This window comes from Zerene cesonia, unplaced genomic scaffold (assembly GCF_012273895.1).
Source record: "Zerene cesonia ecotype Mississippi unplaced genomic scaffold, Zerene_cesonia_1.1 Zces_u001, whole genome shotgun sequence".
Taxonomy (NCBI): domain Eukaryota; kingdom Metazoa; phylum Arthropoda; class Insecta; order Lepidoptera; family Pieridae; genus Zerene; species Zerene cesonia.
This window is the reverse complement of record NW_024045131.1, coordinates 729,741-751,885: the sequence shown is the minus strand read 5'-3', so window position 1 is coordinate 751,885 and position 22,145 is coordinate 729,741. Positions and strand designations below refer to the sequence as shown.

The 22,145-nt window shown below is 35.1% G+C and overlaps 2 protein-coding genes across 2 annotated transcripts in view; one reads left to right on the top strand and one right to left on the bottom strand.

Annotated features, from left to right (window-relative positions):
- The window catches only part of LOC119838065 (serine/threonine-protein kinase BRSK2), a 40,220-nt gene that overhangs the window by 15,036 nt on the left and 3,039 nt on the right, over positions 1 to 22,145 (bottom strand). Inside the window, exons 2-10 of the mRNA XM_038363873.1 lie at positions 19,302 to 19,447; positions 13,721 to 13,815; positions 12,108 to 12,193; positions 11,401 to 11,541; positions 10,231 to 10,381; positions 2,581 to 2,697; positions 1,916 to 2,014; positions 707 to 906; positions 4 to 44 (exon numbers count right to left, since the gene is read on the bottom strand). Coding sequence (XP_038219801.1) covers positions 4 to 44; positions 707 to 906; positions 1,916 to 2,014; positions 2,581 to 2,697; positions 10,231 to 10,381; positions 11,401 to 11,541; positions 12,108 to 12,193; positions 13,721 to 13,815; positions 19,302 to 19,401 — 1,030 coding nt within the window. The 5' untranslated portion in view covers positions 19,402 to 19,447. The remainder of the gene's footprint in view (positions 1 to 3; positions 45 to 706; positions 907 to 1,915; positions 2,015 to 2,580; positions 2,698 to 10,230; positions 10,382 to 11,400; positions 11,542 to 12,107; positions 12,194 to 13,720; positions 13,816 to 19,301; positions 19,448 to 22,145) is intronic.
- LOC119838120 (kinesin-like protein KIF23) lies at positions 3,243 to 6,052 on the top strand. The gene is given in 2 exon segments (XM_038363945.1): positions 3,243 to 5,818; positions 5,820 to 6,052. Coding segments are annotated over 2 exon segments (2,601 nt in total). The 5' UTR covers positions 3,243 to 3,319; the 3' UTR covers positions 5,922 to 6,052.

Below are 22,145 nucleotides of genomic sequence, written 5' to 3'. Positions count from 1 at the left end.
TGCGCTCCAGCAGCAGGAAGTATATCACCTTCTCCGTGTTGTGACTGGGAAATAATATGTTTTTCATAGTTGACAACACTGTATAGGCTCGGCAAACGCTGTTGTGTCTTACTCACACTCAAACATTTATTCATTCAACTAGACTTCTTATAAAAGCACTTTTCAATCGTCATATTACATAGTTATAAAATTTACCACCGGTTCCGAAAGCAGTTACTACAGAAGAAGAGGAGCCGGCAAGAAACTATGTAGTAGTACTCTTATCATTTAGTGGTAAGAGAAATAGATGTTGGCCAATTCTGAGATGTGCACACAAAATTTAATGAGAATCGCTCCAGCCGTTTCGGAGGAGTATGGTAACTAACATGTTTATATACATATATTTTCAAGCGACTTCAAAAACAGAGGCGGTTATCAATTCGACTGTAATTGTTTTGTGTTTGTTTCTCCATAACTTTTTACTGAGTGAACCGATTTATATGAATCCTTTATCTATTTATAATTTAGTTTAAATTACATTATATTTTGAATGTTGCCAAATGGTTATATCACGTGTATTATTAATAGCCTAGGCTCTTTATTAAAGGGATTTTTAATAAGCAAGTAAATTTAAAAAAAATTGAAAAAATTCGATCACGAGGCGGGATTCGAACCCGCGTCTTATTGCCAAACCTTAGCAACACCAAGCCTCTCGACCAATACTCACTGCGGACTCAATAAGTCCTGTATCAACTTCTCCCGATGCTTGAAGCAGCCCAAACTGCATATCGCCTGCAGCACATCAGGGTCGATGGCTTCCGCGGACGGCAGCACTCTGGTCTGGACCACCTCCATCATCGGCAGCTCCTGTTCCAACTCCCCCCGGCCTCCCGCGGTCACCCAGGGGTGGCGAGTTATTTCTGCTAACTGAAAGATGTATTTTTAATGAGTATATTAAGAAAACAATTGTGGATATTTTGAATACAATATTTTTAGGAAACCAGAAGTGGAAATAAACAAAAAAAAACTCATTTACTAATTTATACAAAAAAAAAATCAAACTTAACCAAAATTCTAATGAAATTTCTAATAACTAAACAATCACAAATATAATTTTAGTACACGCGAAATTCACAAGTAACAAAAATACAGGTTGACAATATCAACGAGCAGAGGTTCCCCTTGCCGAGTGGCCTCAACGCGAATTGTGTCCAGACTGAGCTCGCAAGCGCTTATATTGACACTAGACTCCTCCCACTCGACTCCCCTCTACTGCCACAAGAAACGTCACTCTTCTCCTAACAATATACAAAAAAACTAAACAATCTTCAAATTGTTGGAACTAGACACAATATAAATAGTCCACACGGGCGGCACCAGATTTCAAATAAAAGAAGAATCATCCCAAGCAGTTTACCCAGTACAAAATAATGAGATAACAAACAAACAATACAGTTGAATTGAGTAACTTCTTTATTTTTGTTATGTCGGTTCAAAAAGGAAAAATAATGGCCAAATCTATTCACACAAGTTGTAGTTTAGTATTTAATGTAAAATGATATTTAGTACCACATCTCTCTCTTTTTTTCAACCTTGGTAAAACAACTCAACTAATGCGTAAAACACACAGGTCCACAGGTCCATCAAAGCACAGCCCAAATTACTGGACCACTCAGGCTGAAATTTGGCATGCAGATAGTCACTATAATATAGGCTTGCGCTAAGAAATGATTTTGATATTTCTACCCCCAAAGGGATAAAATAGGCTATGAAAGTTTGTATGAAATGTTGACCATGCAAGCAACGCTGCAGGCAACAGCTTGTTATGAATAAAATCGTGAGATAAAAAAAACACAAATACATCTATGATAATTACTAATATATCAATATTAACAGAGCAGTTGCCTATACTCAAACAGACAAACTAAATACACACCGTCATCCTCTTCTCGGGATTGACCTCAATCATCCCTCGTAGCAGTTGCTGACAATCAGGCGGCACAAAATGGGGTACATGAAACACACCCCTTTTTACCTGAAAATATTTTAATTTCACTTTATTTTATTTCAATTAAGAGACATATACAGAATCTTTGATCATAAATGACAATGAACATTAGGTACAGCATATAATATTTTAACATTCATACTTTGAAATGTAATGTAAGTTTTTGCGAAACAAATTAGTTTTCTTTCATCTTGAGTATCACCATATTTATATTTTTTAATTTTGATAAGAAAATCCTACAGCAATTGTCAAAAATAACTTGAGTATAAAATAGTAGGGTATTACAAACTGGCTCTCACGCGTTCTAAGTTTTATCCGCAGATTTCAAGGACAAAATAGACAGTGCGGATTTCCTCGCTCTTATGTTACTTCGTGGGTCTCAAACTATCTTTGTACCATAACATATCTAAATAGGTTAAGTGGTTTAAGGGTAAAGATGAGCCACACAGATGGAGTTACTCTCGCAATTTAGAATAATAGAGATTAGTTTGTATTTTCTCACTTATCCAGCAATCCAATGAGTAATGTTTATAATATTCATTTTACATTGTCTATTATTTTATTCAGTCGTGCACGGAGTACAATAAACAAACCTTTTCGAGTAGTTGTCTTAAATTATCATCGTCAAACGGTAAAGCGCCCACCAGTAAAGCATATAAAATAACACCACACGACCACACATCAGCCCTTCTGCCATCGTATTTTTCTCCCTGTAAATTATTATTTCATATATTACTTTCTTTAAATGAATTTTGTTTGTAAACAAAGAAGCAGGTGACAATGACATTAAAATTAGAAATAATAAAAAAAGGTACAGATTATTCAAACGATACTACAACAATATAAAATATTACATTCTTTATTATTATACCTCATATTATTATATCTATGATTATAAATAAAATTCATATTCATAAATTCAATAAATCGCTAATTATCAAATTAACGTCATTTCAACTTTTAATATGGAAAAAAGAAATTATAATACCTACCACAAAATGAAATTATATCTATGTAAAAAAGTATCGGCTGTTTAAAGGTAGCAATACCAGAATATGATGACAACTGTCAAAGTCCTATAACCCAACCATAGAAAATATACTAATTTTGTCAACCGTTTACTCGCAAAAGAGAGAGAGCAATTTCAATTGTTAAGTCAAATGCATAAGTGTGAAAGAGATAGATGAGTACGTTGCGTTTTGAAGTTATTATTTAACTTATCCGGTTGAAGTTTACGAGACAAACGACCGTTGCTTTGATTTTTTCGAGCCGTTAGAACTAATTTTTGTGCAAATATCTAAAACAGTGTACTAGTTAGTGAATTTAGTGAAAATGAAATCGGCGAGATCGAAACCGAAGCTAAACGAAATGCGAACGCCAGCTAGGAGCAAACAAAACTTATGCCAAGGCGAAAGGGATCCCGTACAAGTTTATTGCCGTTTGCGGCCTATGCAGCGTGATAATGATGCTTCTTGTATTAAAATACTGTCTCCTACTACGATTCTTATGACGCCACCATCCACAGCCATCAGTTACAGGAACGAAAACAACAAAACAATGAAATATACTTTCAAAGAAGTGTTCCCGCCCGAAACGAACCAACAAGACGTGTTCGATAAAGTCGCTTTACCGCTCGTCGAAGGCTTGCTCAAAGGTAAAAATGGCTTACTATTCACTTACGGTGTCACTGGCAGCGGGAAAACCTTCACAATGACCGGCGAACCGAACAATTGTGGTATTCTACCCAGATGCCTCAATGTCATATTCAAAACGATAAATGAACTGCAAGCACACAAATACATCTTCAAACCGGACAAAATGAATATGTTCGACATACAAAGCGAAGCTGAAGCTATGTTGGAGAGACAGCAAGAATTACACAAGTTTAAAACTGGCCGTAAGAACAACTCGAACCCAGATTTGGCCATGTCTAACAACGATTTGACTAAAATAGAGGGAATCAATGAAGACAACCAATATGGTGTATTTGTTACCTACGTAGAAGTATACAATAACAGTGTGTTTGATTTACTTGAAGATGGGCCGTTAAGTAAGAATTTACCAGTTAAAATGATAAGAGAGGACGCAGCGCATAACATGTATGTGCATGGTGTAACAGAGATTGAAATCAAATCTGCGGAGGAAGCATTTGAAGCTTTCTATCTTGGCTTGAAACGGAAGAGAATGGCTCATACAACCCTCAATACAGAATCGAGTAGAAGCCATTCCATCTTCACAATCCGACTTGTGCAGGCACCTGTCGATGAAATGGGAGAAGCTGTCATTCAAAACAAGAAATTCCTCTCAATAAGTCAGTTGAGCCTTGTTGATTTGGCTGGTAGTGAGAGAACAAATAGAACTAAGAATACTGGACAGCGTCTTCGTGAAGCTGGTAACATTAATAAATCATTGATGACACTCCGTACTTGCCTAGAGGTGCTGAGAGAAAATCAAACTAATTCGGCCAACAATATGGTTCCATATCGTGAGTCAAAGCTCACTCATCTATTCAAGAATTTCTTTGAAGGCGAGGGTCAAGTCAGAATGGTTGTCTGTGCAAACCCAAGGGCTGAAGATTACGATGAGACGCTACAAGTAATGAGGTTTGCCGAAGTAGCTTCTGAAGTGGAAGTCGCCAAGTCTCAAGTGACAGATATTGCAGCAACTATTGGTTTGATGTCTGGGCGGCGTAAAGCAAACCGATTATTCAATGCAGCTCGAGATAAAATATTGAAACCGGAAGCAAAAGATTTAGAACTGGACTTAGGTTTAGTGTACAGCCTGGGACCGGACTTCCCAAGCATAAAAATGAATAGCCCACAAGAATCTCATATCATTAAGGAACTAATTGCTCATTTAGAGATGCGTATAAGCCGCATACAGACGTTAAAACAAAGCAAGGACATAAAAGACGAAAGATTGAGGTCTGCGCTGTTAGAATTGGTAAACGAGTCGATTGAAGTGAGGATCGAGAACACATCTCTCCGTAACCAATTATCGACAGCTGAACGTCGAGTGAAAGCGCTAGAAGACCGGCTCACAGCTACCGAGAACGCAGCGTTAAACCATCAGAAAAAACTAGCCGAAATGACGGAATACACATCTGGCCTGAAACGCGACTTGCAAGAAAAGGAGCTACTCCTCAGCCAAAATAAGCTCGATAAGGAGAAACAGAAGAAGATTCTGGAAAGGAAATACCAGCACAAGATCGCTGCCGAACACGAAAAGGCTAAAGAAATAAACACCGAAAAGGAACGTCTGCGTAACGCAATTGAAGAGAAGGAAAACAGATTGCGCATAATCGCATGCGCTCTAAACGACCGCGGGGACAATGACGCAGGACCTAGATCAACTCTAGACATGGGAGCTCAGACGAGCGTAAGAGATTTCACCCCGGGCTCCACACCTCGAGCGTTACCAGCGCATTTACTAACACCGTTTAGCTCTGGTCACACAAAGGAAACGCGCGATACGCCAACATCCAGACGCGGCGTGGCCATAGCGAATCCCCGGCACAGGAGATCTCTATCAGCTGACGGCAGAGGCTGGGTGGAGCACGCGCCCAACAAACTCGTCCCAATGGGCACAGTCATGAAACCCAGCATCGGCAACAGCAAACTCGTGAACAAACTAACACACGTCAAAGACATTGCAAATTCGAAAACGTCTAAATACTGCTTAATATCGCAGGAACAAGATACAGATGGTGAACTTGAAACCAAGTTATATAAGGGTGACATCGTGCCCACTTGTGGAGGGGGCGCTCAGGTTATTTTCAACGATGTGGAGATGCTGAAACAGTTTTCTCCGACCAAAGAGAGGGAGTCCTTGACGAACAGGACCTCAGGGTGTGCAAGGCACTCTGGAAAGCGGCGAGACACCGGATGCTCCCCGCCCCAAACACCCTCAAATACGAGTAAAAAGCAGAGGGTAGATGATGATTAAGGTATTTACTTATTTATTTATTATTGTGGAATTTTCTAGTGATTTATTTTATGTATTTTCTGTATTTATGAATATGGTAATATACAAATTAAATGTATCATTTGTTTAGATTGCAAATTATTAAGGGGGGACACAATTTTTTTCCCAATAAATAAGTCTTTTTTTACTATTTTATTAATTCTTTATATAGCATTGTAGTTTTTAAGTTGTATTTGAATTTATATAACAACTATTCAGAGGGAAAACTTTATTGTGGCAATATCATTTTATTTTCTGATTTTTCTGTTCATTAATACACTGAACTAATTGATTCTTTACTTAATTGTGTAAAGCAATATTTTGTTCCAAACTAAATAATATATATTTTTTTAAGTTTTTTAAATACATAAAATAAATCACTCAGAAATTTCACAAATAAGTATGTATGTATATATGTGTGATTATTAACTTAGTGTTTTTGCTAATTTAAAAAAAAAACTAATTACCTCGAAGGAAAACTCATTAATTGGAAATTACTGTTTCGTTTATAGGAGATAAACCTTAGCTTAGGGTATTTTTATGTACCTTTCGCATAAAATCATTATGTACCATTTTTCTCAGTCCTTTAGTTGAGGATTATTTTTATTTCTTTACACACATAATTGATACATACCTGTTTCTAATATTATTGCAATAATTGTCTTTTAATTACACTTTTTTTATATATTCATAGATTCCATAAAGGGTAGTTATCAATACCGATGCAACATGTCATTATTTATTACTTGAGTTATAATGTCAGTATAACTTTTATAATTAGTATACTGTGTATAGTAAATTGAAGAATTTTAGACAGTATACTTATTTGCCTAAGACTATTGTTAATTTTTATACAGCAATTATTCTGTCTCAATAAGCCAACTAATGAAAACACTTTTGATGTATAATTAATTATTAATAATCCATTAACTGCAATAAACTACTGAATATGTACATTATGTACTAGTATTTATACAGATATACATAAAAAATACTGGCCATATAGTATGTGCTTTTAGGTAAAACCTATAAATTAATTGTTATTATATAAGAAATAAATATAGACTTTGATGTAGTAAAAATATTGTTAAAAACCTTGTATGTCACATTTTCGGTTGTTTACTTAATTCTTAAAATGCTCATGAAGAAACCAGTTCCTCCATTTTCTTTTTTAATTATAATAGTACAAGGTTTTTTCTGTGATATATGTATTTAGTTCGAAATGGTTTCGTTAAAACTTTATGTACCATGATACCACAAATAAAATAAGATTAGAGTATTCAAGATTTGATTATCATCACAAGTTATAGAACATGTCTCAAGTTAAAACAGACTGTGAATTCTAAGTAATTTCTGAGACTTTATACCTAAAATTATAACCCTTTCGAGGTCTGTTCACAAGGGCCTTTCCCATCACTAATTTTTGGTGTTAGGTACATAAAAATCATTTAATTATCAATAGTTTAATAAAAATGATCATTTCATATATTCAACATTTGAAATGTTATTATAGAAAAGTTTTGACCTGGGAACGTCTTTTGTGAATACGGCCATAGGTCTCCCAAAAATATCTAGGATTTAATCTAGATACTAAGTGTACTAAGCAATATATTGAATAGTTTGTATGGACATTGCATTCCAAACATACTGTACTCTAATGTAGTACAGAAAAACGCAAATAATAGCCTTTCGCATAAGTCCTGAATATTGTAGTACTCTCTATCTTTATTATAGTGCAGGATCAGGAAAAATCTAACCAGATTAGGTTATAAATATTTCACGTATTATTTCATTTCAGTATATATAGCAGGTCATATGACTGTGGCGTCCAGCATACAATTGATAAACGCGATAAATATTGCATATGTGTAATCGTCAGTCATGATACAGAATGTCTCATGGTGCTTTTTCGTATGTATATACACAGATACCGGTCTTAACGCGAATCAACGCGAATTGTGAGAGTATTGTTCACACGCTCTTTGCGCGAATGTGTAGATGCGCCATTACAACAGACGAGCAACTAAAACGTGATGTGTGGATTGTGTGGGCGTGTGAATAGGCCTTTAACATATCTAAGTATTCATTCAGATTTAAAATTAGGGCCGATATAGTATGTTACGTATATGTATTTCTGAGGGTAGATTGAAAAGATCATTTTTATATATTATAAAAATAAGACATAGTGTAATGTCCATGTAACGAATTTTAAAGATTGATTGTATTTAATTCAATAAAATTAAGTTTTTCGGGAATATGAAAAATTTGGGAGTGTTAAGAAATGTGTCTCAACTAACTAGCTTTCTTATTAATACTGTTGTATTATTTAGTACTTAATTAGTTTAAGTTTTTTTTAAGTTATATTGTCATTATAGTTTTTTGTTTATTCATGTTCTGTATATTAATACTTTTTCATTAACTATGTGATAAATATGGTACAAATATTTAGAGGGTTCGATGCTGTTTCCCTTTCGCCTTTCGCCCGCGTTTTCGCTCGCGTAATAAAATCAATCCTCTATACTTTCTCAGCTCTCAAGCTATCTTGTTACCAATCAGTCATCTAAATCGGTTTAGTGGTTTAGGAGGGATGAAGTGACAGACGGAGAGTTAGTTTCTCATTTAAAGTATGAGTAGGGATACAAGGTTTATAGAAAAATTGTGTGGTGGATATTATAAACGCGAATGTTTTAATCTTTAAAAGTACGGATGGATGTTTGTGACTCTGTCACGTAAAAACCTCTGAACGGATTTTAATGAAACTACATTAATTTAGCTTATACATCGGATAAGTCATGAGCTTTATAATTACTTGCTATTGCCCATTGGTTCGACCGCGGGTGAAACCGCGTGGCGCAGCTATGTTTGAATTTAGTTTAATAATCGTATTTGCAATGTTTTTAATAACGTGACTTGATAAGCACAGTATAAGCAAACAAGAATTATATTTGTGAAAAGCACTAACTTCATGACACGTTTAAGAGTGTTCGAATTCATCTCTATGTAGCTAATATTTGAATTTCTAATAACTCTGTCTCTATCTATCGCCTTTGATTATCCATTAGAGAGAAGGAGATGCCTGCTTTGCTCGATAGTTGATTTTAGAATTAAAGTAAATATAACAGAAGCTAAGATTTTCTTTGCAATGATTACTACATGTTGACAACGTTGAATAACTGTCCGTCTCGCTTCTGTATAGGATATTTATAGGTGATAGAAAGAGGTAAAACATTCTGTAGATACAGGTGAGTTTTTTATTTAATCTTTCTAGGTTAATTTATTTCGAATGAGGGTAGTTTCAGTTAATTATGTACAAACATACAAACATTATTTTGTAATGTTACCTTTGTTATATTTTGTATTAAATACATGTGTATAAATAGTGTTGTTGTTTTTCTTGCCTATTATATTTTAATAAGAATAAAAGAAATCAGGTAAATAAAATAAACAAAAAATAAAATCTATTTTTTATTGAACAAAAGAAAATTGGTTTAATATATTTGTTTGTATACTTTCTAGCTACTCGTCCCGAGTCAGCCCTGTTTAGTCCGGGGTAAAAATATAGCCTATGTGACGCTTGAATAATGCAGCTATCTAATTTTGAACGTAACTTTGACATCGGTCCAGCAGTTTTTGTGTGAAATCATTTCAAACTTATATACAAAAGCACAGATGTTTCCTCTTCACCATTTTTCCAATCAGAATTTAATTATATGTGATAAGTAAGAGAAATTTTAAGCTCTTGTACTACAAGAACTAGAATACACCCAAACATCCACAACCAACCAATCACCGGTCTCGGTTGGCTTTGTCAGTACACAGGGCCGCACGCACACACGCGTACATGCCATAGTACTATTCTATTTTTTATGGTTATCTTATATATTTGTGTATTGAACGGGTTTGTAAAACCTTAATTTTGAAAAATAAAGACTAATGAATTTTAAACGCGATTTATTCATTGTATTATTTAACCCGACGTTTCGAACACTACAGCGGTTACGGGGAGACAAAGAATAAATCGCGTTTAAAATCCGTTGAAAAGTCTTTAACTTCAAAATGTATAATACTCGCGTAAAATCACGAATCGCGTAAAACCTTAATTTTTATGCCATTGAAGGCAGAAATAAAGATATATAGAATTATTTCGATTGCCGATGTCGGATCTCAGTACTTATGATCGATGTTTTTTTTAAATAAGCCTTAATATTGTTATTCATTAAGAGGCGTGTAGTAGAACTGGGTCAAACGTATAGTGTGATGGTATCTTTGGTCATACATACCCTTATAACTTCCGGGCAAGCGTAATGTGGACTGCCACACGAGGTCTCCAACAAGGACCCTGCCGGTTGCAGTGACGCCATTCCGAAATCGGCGATTTTTATATTATTCCTTTCGTCTAACAGCAGGTTTTCAGGTTTCAAATCTCGATGGCTGAAAAAGATTAGGTATATTTTTATGGCAACTTCTATTTTTTTGATAATAGGACGATGCTTGGCCACGATCTCGCTTGGTAAGCTGAGTTTTGGCCTACTAACTGCGCCGCGGTTTCACCCGCGTAAGTCCGTATCCCGTAGGAATATCGGGATAAGAAGTTGCCTATATGTTTTTCCAGTTGTCCAGCTGTCTACGTACGAAATTTCATTGCAATCGGTTGAGTAGTTTTTGCGTGAAAGAGCAACAAATACACACACATCCTTACAAACTTTCGCATTTATAATATTAGTAGGATTAGTAGGATAGTAGGAAGATGGAGCGCGCTTCTCTAGATGATACCAGTTCCCTCTTGTAGACCTCTTTATTATCTTCGTCGGAAAACGATTCAGGTAGCATGTTCCAGTCCATTGCGAAGCGAATTAAGAAAGTTGAGTGTAACGGAACGTCCACCCTACTCTTTAGTTAGTGAAGTCCCGTGTCTTCGTACTGGGGTATGGGGCAGATGATATACATCTGTTTCACTGATCGATTTTCTTTATGGACAAATAGGTGATCAGCCTTCTGTGTCCTGCCAGACCGAGACATTTTTTTTTATTGTCCCCACCGAGAATCGAACCCAGGACCTCTCGGTTCTACGCTCACGCGTTTACCACTGTACCACCCTACTTTTATTTCTACCTTTTTATTTTAGGAATAGGCATACTTTATTTAAAATTAGTTCAGTATTTAAATTTGCTATAATTATTACGTATACCGCTCTTTCTTTACTAGAAATCTACGCTGTACAGTATGTTTCATCCAATAGTGTAAATTAGTTGAAGGTATGTAAATGAATAGGATTAAGAATTGATTTTTAGTTGTATAGCATTCAGATGTTTCTTAAAAATTGCTCAAGTAAAACGGCGTACTTAATATCATGACGCAGCAAATAAAAACTTCAAATAGAATCTTGATAGTTTACTTAACTAAAGGTTAGAATACTTCTCAATGATATAGATTTTTTCTGATCTACTTACCAAATAGAGTGACTATGACAGAAGTCCAACGCAGATATGATCTGTCTAAAGAACCTCCTCGCTTCTTTGGGCGTGAGTCTCCCCTTTTTTACTAAATAATCAAATAGTTCACCACCACTAACATGCTCCAGTACTAAGTATCTGGAAATAGAAGTAAAAAACAATTAAACAAACAAATGGAATACATGAAAATTTTAAATGTATATGCGGGTATTTGCACTTTTGCCTCAAGTAACTTAGTGTATACAGAGTTTCACAATAAGTGTCATTCGGTGACGTACCATTGGGCCGGTAACACATCGCGCATAAACGATTCATTGTTTGTACAGTCGTATAATAAAAAAAAACATTATTTGCTCTTCCTACATAAAGTAGTCGAATAAATTAATGTACGTAAGACTAGCTACGCCTCGCGGTTTCACCCGCGTAAGCCCCTATCCCGTAGGAATATCGGGATAAATTGCCTATATGTTATTCCAGTTGTCCAGCTGTCTACGTACCAAATTTCATTGCTATCGGTTCAGTAGTTTTTGCGTGAAAGAGCAACAAATACACACACATCCTTACAAACTTTCGCATTTATAATATTAGTAGGATAGGATGTATAAACACGCCAAAAAGCGTGTCTCTTGCAAGAGACATCCAAGTATATCAGCATCAAAAGGGTTTATATTATATTATATATTGTATTATATTTATTTACTTACAAATATTTCTTATTCTCATACACATCAGACAAGCCAAGAACGTGCGGGTGCTCAATTAATTTCATTATAGCTATTTCACGTTCCACCTGAAAAAATATGTTATTTATGAAATGAAATGAAATTCTTTATTGCTTATAAAAAACAAAAGAAAAACTGAACAACATTAAATAAGCAAACGGCGGCCTTATCGCTAGGTAGCGATCTCTACCAGGCAACCCATATATTTATGTGTGTTTAAATATCTTTTTACAGTTATTTTATGTTAGATACTTAAGTTAATATATATTAACGGTTTACATTCTTAGCTTATGTCATAATTATTTGGTTATTATTTTAATATTGCCTTGGAGTAGATTATTTAGTATTTATTTATTTAAACTCTATATTGTACAATGCATTGTATAATACATAGAAAAAAAACACATGCAAAAAACACTATTCCTGCAATTGGCGGCGATATCGTTTTGAAGCGATTTCCTCCAGGCAACTTTGGGATATAGGAAAATGATGGATTGAAAATGAAAGAAATAAACATACATGAATATCATTTATATATATCAAAGTAAAATGTATCATCACTTCGAACTATGTTGTGTCTTTTTAAGTAGGGTAAATTTTAAAGGAAGCTCGATTTATTATTTCGTTATGTTTTGGCGCGCTTTTTAAAATACGTCATATTGGGTTAGATCTCCGATGTCGCTTGAAATAAATCGTTGCAAAAAAACCACAGATTACATAATGCTATACTAGCCTCACAGAAGCAGTGGTGGCTCAGTGGTGAGAACCACGGACTTCAAAATCGATAAGTCGGGGTTCGAGACCGGGCGAGCGTGCAGGAATTAAATTGATTTTTCATTTTATCTGCGCATGTAGATAACATCGCCACTGCTTAAAACGGTGAAGGAAAACATCGTGAGGAAACCGGCATGTCCGAGAATCAAAAGTTCGACGACATGTGACATCTGCCAACCCGATTATGGCCTGAACCCTCATACGAGGCCTGTGTCCCAGCGGTGGGAACATATAATGGCTGATGATGATGATATTAGCCTCACTAAGGAACTCGGGAAGGTAATTTTTTTATATACATTTTCTTTTTTTCTATGTGATATGCAGTTGGTAAAGGTGGGTCGAATGATGGTGAGCGACCACACCACCCATAAACATTACAGAGGCTATATACATGTGCAAATTGATTGCCAATTTTAATGGAGCTTTCCTCTCCATCATTCGTTGGCAGTAAGGGAAGGTCTGAGAAGGGTAAGGTAAAGGATACAGGCCTCCAGCTTCCCCGCCAAATGCAACAAGAGTAGCATACTACTAGTTCACACGGGTTCTGTAGGGTTGTGGTACGTAATCCGGTGCGAGCTGGCCTAATTCATGCCTAGCGTGCCCGAATCACAGATTAAAAATTATACAGATAACTAGCTGAGCCGGCAAACGCTGTTCTGCCTTACTCTTATCATTTAGGGGCATGAAAAATAGATGTTGGCCGATTCTCATAGATACCGGACAAGCACAAAAGATTTCATCAAAATCGGTCAAGCCGTTTCGGAGGAGTATGGCAACGAAAACTGTGACACGAGAATTTTATATATTGGATAATAAATTACCTTCATAAGCACAGATTCGCTAAGTTTCTCTCTATTTATAATTTTGATGGCCACTTTTTTCCCTGTCACGCAGTGGACGCCCAGCTTTACCAGGCCTGAAAGAGAAAAAACACATTTATCATAACATATACATAGACTGTTAGACAGCTTCTTTTAATCATAACCTGCTAAACTAGCTTACAGCGTCTTTGCCCGTGTGGTTAAAATTATAATATAGAAACTGAGCCTTAATATTTAATAATATAAGTATTATTAAATAATAATACCCGTTTGAAATGAAAACTATGTCTTTTCTCGGGTCTCAAACTACCTCTGTAAATTTCATCAAAATCAGTTCAGTGGGTTAGACGTGAAGGACGGACAGACAGTTACTTTCGCGTTTATGTTATTTGAACGCACATACATCGCACTTTACAATTGGTTCAAAGAAATGTTTACAAATCTTTGTTGAAATGCGGGCGGGATACGGGAGTTAAATATCACAGTACTGTGAAAAACCCTTGGAATTATATTGTGTTGTTAATACCATAATTTATTATCTTTCTTAGCCCACCCGCGTGTTTCGTGCATTGCACGAATTGCGCATATTATGTACAGAAAAGTGCAGTGACCGGTATTATAAGTAAGTAAAGTCCGTGTCCCCTAGTGGGGCATGGGGCAGATGATGTACATCTGTTTCACTGATCGATTTTCTTTAGGGACAAGTAGGTGATCAGCCATCTGTGTCGTGCCAGACCGAGACATTTTTTTTTTGTGCGTCCCCACCGGGAATTGAACCCAGGACCCCTCGGTTCTACGCTCACGCGTTAACCACTGTACCAAGGAGACGGTCAGAACGGTATTATAGTAAATGTTAACTTCATAGAATGTTTACTTGGGGAGCAATATAAATGAAATTTAGGTACAAAAAGGTTTGAGTGTGTGTCAATGAAATATAATAAGGTAGTCTTACAATCCTATTTTTGAGGATGGATAAATGGTTGTTTCACTTTCACGCAAGAAAGATTGTTTATTCTTGTTATAATTATTTAAACGTTAAATTTATCAGTTATTTATCATCACTCCTTTGCAAACTAAGTAAACAAGGTGAATTAAATCTAATAAATCATCTTATAGTATTCAGAGCTAGTATTTAAATTTGTCTAGCACTTGAAAGGTTTACGCTAAAAAAAAATTAGACGCACTTCAGTTTAATTGGATTGACCACACACACACACCGTCCGTGACACTATTGCCACAGATTACTAAATAGTTAATACGTTGTTATTCAAGTATTCTATATGTAAATAAATATTATGTAAGGTGTTTCAGGATAATTGTAAATAGCGGGTTAATTTGAATAACGTACAATTAATTATGATTGTTATTCCTACTAATATTATAAATGCCAAAGTCTCTCTCTTCTTCACATCTAAACCATTGAACCGATTTGCTGAAATTCGGTTATAACTTAAGACTCTAGAAAGAATTGTTTTTGTTTGAAAAATCCCACTAAAACGGGGAAAATTTAAGACTGTAAATTTTTTTCTTTGGCTTTGCAGGCTGGTAATAATTGTGACCGTTATAATTATGATTCCGTTTCTAATCAATGTATATCTGTACAATCCTTTTAATCATTCGGCGTAAATCGTCATCTAAGAAGATGTATTTTATTCATAACAAAATCCAAACTTTCTAATCACAATCCCACAAGTGTAGGATATATTATATTTTCTTTAATATATGTGATTCCATTTCAATACAAGGATATTTTCTAGTTTCTAGACATCCCGTGATAATTATGACTTCTAGAGAGGTTCGAATTATCACAGATTTTAATTAACTAAGGTCGACTGTATATTATATACAATATTCGTTAAAATCTATTTATAATTTAAATAAACACACGAATTACTACACGCGAGAAACTCCGTATATTTCTGCATGAGATACGAAAACACTTACATTTTACAGCTCTGTACAATTACTTTTAATGTCAAAGCATTCGCTTGAAGCCAACTTCATTCAGAATGAAGACCTTGTTATGGTAAGTTGGATTCTTTTTTAACCGACTACGAAACGGAGGTCTTAAACAGTGTAGTATTATTGCTCAAACATTTTATTTTCCCCAATTACGAGGTTTTTTTTTTTTGAAAACTTACTTCTGCCCGCACTTTAGTCTATTTATATATTATTAATTTATTCCATCTGCATAATAATTTTAACATGTGTTGTTTCCTATATTTAAACGTCACTCGCGTGGATTCGAACCCGCGTCTGAACTCTCGGCCACTCGTGACCACATTTATAAAGAACTAGACGCTCATCCCGGCTCCGCCCGGATATCAAGATTCCTGTTTTAACCCAAGGGAGCATTTAATCGGGATAAAAATATCCTATCACCCTAGTCAGGTCCTTTCTGTATACCAGATTTTATTAAATCCATTTAGGAGTTTCAGCGTGATTGACGGACAAACGTCCAAACAAATTTTCACATTTATAATATTACTAGCTGCGCCCCGCGGTTTCACCCGCGTAATTCCGTATCCCGTAGGAATATCGGAATAAAAAATTTGCGTGAAAGAGCAACAAACACACACACATCTTTACAAACATTCGCATTTATAGTATTATTAGGATTAGTAGGAATGGGATAGTGTGATAAGTGTGATGAATGAGCGAAGAGTTTTTCTTTGAATGTCATAAAACTAAAAATTAAATTGCAATAATGCAAGTAAGGATTACTCAATTATTAACCTTCCTATAAAAGTTATACCTAAGTACTTTACTTGAGTATATTTTTATAAACTTCACAAAGTCGACAGAAAATATTGCTTCATTGTAAACCTAATTATACTTCAAGGAAACAATATCGTAAGAGGATTTTCTTTCGTTGGCGTAATTGATATAAAAACGCAATTAATTTTCCTACTTACATTATAAAAAGTTATTTGAAACAAAAAAGTTAAGCTGCCTTCAAATCTAGATCAAATTAAAATGAGACCACAAAGAATCATCAATATGGGTTAACCTAGTCGACAGTTCGAAGTAACAAGTATCAAAAAATAAACTCGATTTAATTCTATAGTGCGTGGTGGTCACCCATCCAATGCATAACCGTGCCAAGTGCTTAACCTCGACTTATTTTTTGCTGTAATAGCGTCATCAGAAATACGTCATTATTGAAGTTTTCAACTATCTATCTATCGCAATTCAAGAGACAGACAGCGAAGTAAATAGTTAAAAGGTTCAAGTAATAAGGTCCCGTTTTATCCTCTGTTTACAAAACCCTATAAAAGATATAGAACAACCTTATTAAATGGCTAATCAGACATCATATCCTACTAATATTATTAACGCGAAAGTTTATAAGTATGGATGGATGAATATTTGTTACTATCACGCGAAAACAGCTTATCCTTTCAGTATGATAGTTGGTACAGAGATAGATTATAGTCTGGTTTAACATATAGGCTATTTTTAACCGGGAACAGGCGAGTTACGCCGCGGGTTACTGCTAGTAAAGTCATAATTACAAAGAATTGTGTTTTACGCTGTTCAGCTGATATGTAAAACCATTTATGTTCATACACGTAGCTAGCTTTTATTTTATAATTAACACGCTATGACGTTTCAGTATGAAACAGTATAAAAAGAATTATTTATCTTAATCCATGTTAGAAATTATGTATATACTATTATCCTTAACATACTCCATAATTCCAACTATATTAAAGTAAGAAATGTAGTTTTAAAAACCTAAAAAAGACGCAGTTAAGATAGAAATATATAAGAAGAATACGCTCACACGTTATCCACCAAAGGGGTGTCGAATCAAACATGTTAGAGTCATAGTATTTTCTTGTATTATACATTTGGAAATTAAAAACTTTTTAACGGATTTTAAAAGCGATTTATTCATTATATTATTATGATAGAGCCAATCAAATTGTCTCACTTGCTCTTATACAGAGTATACGTAAGGAAATTATTGAATCCCGGCGATACTGATCAGGATAATAATATAAACTCATGAAACTATTGTATTGCCACCGATCCGCGATAAGTGTACAGAGTTTGTGTTAGATCTGTTCGTTTGAAGTGGGTCAGAATCGAGTCTAAATATTAGTCTATTCAAATATACAGGTGAAGCTAATAAAGTTGATCAAAATTGATGTATATTTGTTACTAGCTTTTCGCCCGCGGCTTCGCCCGCGTAGAATTCGCTTATATCGCGCGACATGGTAAGGAGTATTTTTTTCGCATTAAAAAGTATGGTTTGTTCTTTCCCACGTTTAGCTCCATCTTCATACCAAGTTTCATCAAAATCGGTTTGACAATAACGAACTTTCATACAAACTGTCATCCCCTCTTTCAACCCTCTCTACCCTTTATTCGTGATAAAAAGTATCCTATGTCCTTTCCCAAGTTCAGTTCTATCTTCATACCAAATTTTATCAAAATCGAATCAGTGGTTTAGGCGTGAAAGCGTAACAGACAGACAGACAGACAGAGTTACTTTCGCATTTATAATATTAGTAGGGATTATTTCATACGAAAACGACTGAGAGCTCTTGGATGTAATTTAACATAGTCTACTATGAAAAATATCACCGATGTTCCTAGGAAGGGAGGTAGCTTCTTTTGTTTTTGGAAACGTCGGTTAAATAATGAAACAAAAATGTTTTTGATTTTTGCAGAACTATAATGTAGCGCAATAAATAACATTTTAAGACTTTAGATAATAACATTTTAACATTATCTCTGATATCTACGTATAGGTTTTTGAAATTTATTAATGCATAGTTTTAGTATTCTAGTGTTAATAATGCGGGTAGTTGCAAAGCCAACAATGGAATATTTGGGTGCGATTGAAGCGATGCCTCCCAGTGTTACAGTGTCGGCCCTCGCGGACAGACGTGTCTCGGAAGCTAGCGCGATAAATAATAGTAAGATTTACATGTTTAATTTTAAGTTTTATAACTTTGAAATGCTTTATAAATGAAAAATTTTGAAAATAGAAAAGATTCGATCACGAGGCGGGATTCGAACCCACGTCTTTTTCGCTACGGTTTGCCAAAAAGACGAGATTTTTTCAAGTTTTACATGTGTTTAGTTTTATGTAGTTTGTATGTATGTACCTCTTGATGGAACTGCGTTTTAAATATTTAAAATAGAATTCAGAAATACAATGCAAGTAGTCTTTTATGGTTGATTTATTTTGAAATAAAAGTGTATGTATTGAAAAAATATAAATAACGTTAAGCAGCTTTAGTATATATGTTTATTTTAACCTTTTCAGATCCTCTATTAACGAATTCTCTTTTCCAAATCGTGCTAGAAGAATCGGACAGCAAAAGAAGAGTACAGCGATATAGGGACATAGAATAAAAAGACCCGGCACTGATTAAATAAATGGATTATTTTTTGTAATGGAGTGATTCTTATTTTTTATATTTATGAATAGAAGCCACGAGAAATGGGCATATATGTTTAGCTTAATAACGATTCATGATGATTTGAAAACAGCTCCGTTACCAAGTGAAAGATAGACAAACAAACACACTATCGTCTTTATAACATAGCTAAGGATAGCACTCACCAGTCTGCCCCTTTCCCAGGGTTTTCTCCAGCCGAAATGGCCCCACATATTGGTAAGCCTCTGGGGCCGAAGCGCCTCCCCCCTCCATTTTGTGGGTCATGTGTGGCCGAAGGAGATAGTCACGTGTCGTTGGACGGCCATTTTATCTGGAATTATAGATTATATTTAGTGCTAGACTTGTTAAACACTGGTTAACCATAGATCATTCAATCGGCAATCCATTTGTAGAGGCGAAAGGTCTGCAATTGACCTTACGCCTGTTCAAATGTTCATGGGCGGTGGAAGCGCTTACCATCAGGCGTCCCACCAGCTCCATTGCCGACTATGACATAAAAAAAAGAGAACCCTTATCTATTCTTTAAAGAGTAAATCTCATAGATAACCAAGGGAGACTTTGGTGACTTGGTTACCTAAGGTTTAAAACACAAGTAAGTTACTATTTGTTTAGGCTATAGGAGTTGATTATTCTGCATTAATTGGAACAATTAGCACCAGGGAGGTTATCACACCCACAGAAGATCACCGTGAAATATTAGTATACAACTGTTTTTCATTCGTTGAATGAGTGGAGCTGGGGGTGTATATCCTTCTCCTCAATATTCCCTTCGTCAATCCTTTCCTTATCCCTTTCCCCTTACAAGTAGGCAACGCATTACCTCTACGAATGTTCATGGGCGGCGATAATCGCTTACGTTCAGGCGGATCACCAGCTCAGTTGCCCGCTCTAGAATAAAAAAATAAACCACGTACCATCATAGAATCGGATCGAAGCGTATCGGTACCATATTGTGACGTCATAGGCGTTAAAAAAATAAATAATCTGAATATATTTAAAGGCAAGCCAAGTAAAACAAACGTCGTCAATCGTATTTTTTCAAACAATATTTGACACGCAATTAATAGATTAAACAATTTACCATAATACGCAATCAAAACTAAATGTTATTTTCACAATATTTCACCAGCACAGAACAATAAATATAAGTACCACCGGCTCAAAACATAATATATACCTATTTTTATACAATAAGACAAAAACCAAACCATTTCTGTACATTAAATATGTTTTTTTTTGAGTAAATAATAAACGATATGATTTATAGATCCTTTAAATTGTAACTAAGTGTCTGTTTGCGTATAGTTAGTAAGTGCTGTTCGTATGTGCGTCAATCACGTTAACCACACGCACACCACTTGAGAGATATTGACAAGATTGAATATGTATTAATTTATATAAAAAATAAATAGTTCTTATAAAATAATGGAACTCGTAACCGGGGGATGAAAATGAATAAGCGAATATGTGATTAAACGAATTGAATGGAGATTTTAAGTTAGTTTTTGGTAAACTGAATGGTTGATGACCGACACCAACAACTAAAACACATTTCCCAACTAGTTCAGTATCCAGTACATTAATTGGATAATTTAAGAATTATACTTGATGATTTTATGTCAATACATATGTTTTTTTATGAAATCTAAAGGTCATACTGCCACGAAAGCCACGCATACAAAATTTTGCAGACCACTAAAATATAACTTTATTTAATTTTGAAAATACAATAAATTCTTTTATCTATAGACCTATGCGGTTATTTGATGCTCGTAACAGTGGCCAGCTATTGGACTTTGGCCAAATGTAATAAACATTAAATAAAACATGAGCTTGCTTCGTATCTGGACCAATTATGATCCAAAGAGAAGGAAAGAAATAATGTTTATTCAACAACACATATTAAAGTTCTCGAAATCGGTTAACTAGAGGATAATAATAAAAAGGTGGATAAGTAATCAATGTGCTGCTGAAAAGGGTAACTACTCAGCATGTGCGTCCTACTAATATTATAACGCGATAGTCTGTAAGTATGGATGGATGGATGTTTGTTACATTCACGCAAAAACAGCTATATAGAAATTTGGTACAGAGACAGATTATAGTCTGGAATCTGGATTACCACATAGACTACTTTTCACCCAATTACCACGAGAGTAACGCCGCGGATCACAGCTAGTAATAAAATAATAATTTTTAGACGAAGCAAAAATATATTGAGGTTATCTGTAGAGTATGAATTACGGAATACTTTTATAGAGGACTAGCTACGACCCGCGGTTTCACCCGCGTAAGTCCGTATCCCGTAGGAATATCGGGATAAAAAGTTTCTTTTATGTCATTCCAGTTGTCCACCTGTCTACGTACCAAATTTCATTGCAATCGGTTCAGTAGTTATTGCGTGAAAGAGCAACAAACACACACGTCCTTACATACTTTCGAATTTATAGTAGGATAGTAGGATTAATAATATAAAGTTAGTTAGGACGAAGAACTATACTTAGGAACTGCTGGACCGGTTTCAAAATTTATTTCACCGTTTGATATGTAAGTCATTTCTGTGTGCTAAACGCGATATATTAACCACGGGAGAAGCCGGGACGGATGACTAGTCTACAGTAATAGAGGATACTTTTGTATTTGTACGTTTGACGTTTTCACGCAAAAAGATCTGAACAGAAAATTATTTCACCAAAAGTAAGCTGCAACTTTACTGAGTGACATAGGCTATATATGTACCACGGGCGAAGCCGGGGCGAACAGCTAATAGTTTATATAATGTATAAGGAGCGCAGAAAGCTTATATTTAAAAAATAATGCTGAATGTAATATTTTACAAGGTACCTATGATAATATTACTCTTACTTATCACAAGCTATAACCAATTATTTATTCAATAAAACTACTTCTAGACGCAATTTGGAGTCGTCGTCTTATATACCTAGTCTTGCCATAAATATTGTAATAAAGAAAAAAGAAAATTGTTAACTGCAAATAACATTTATTAC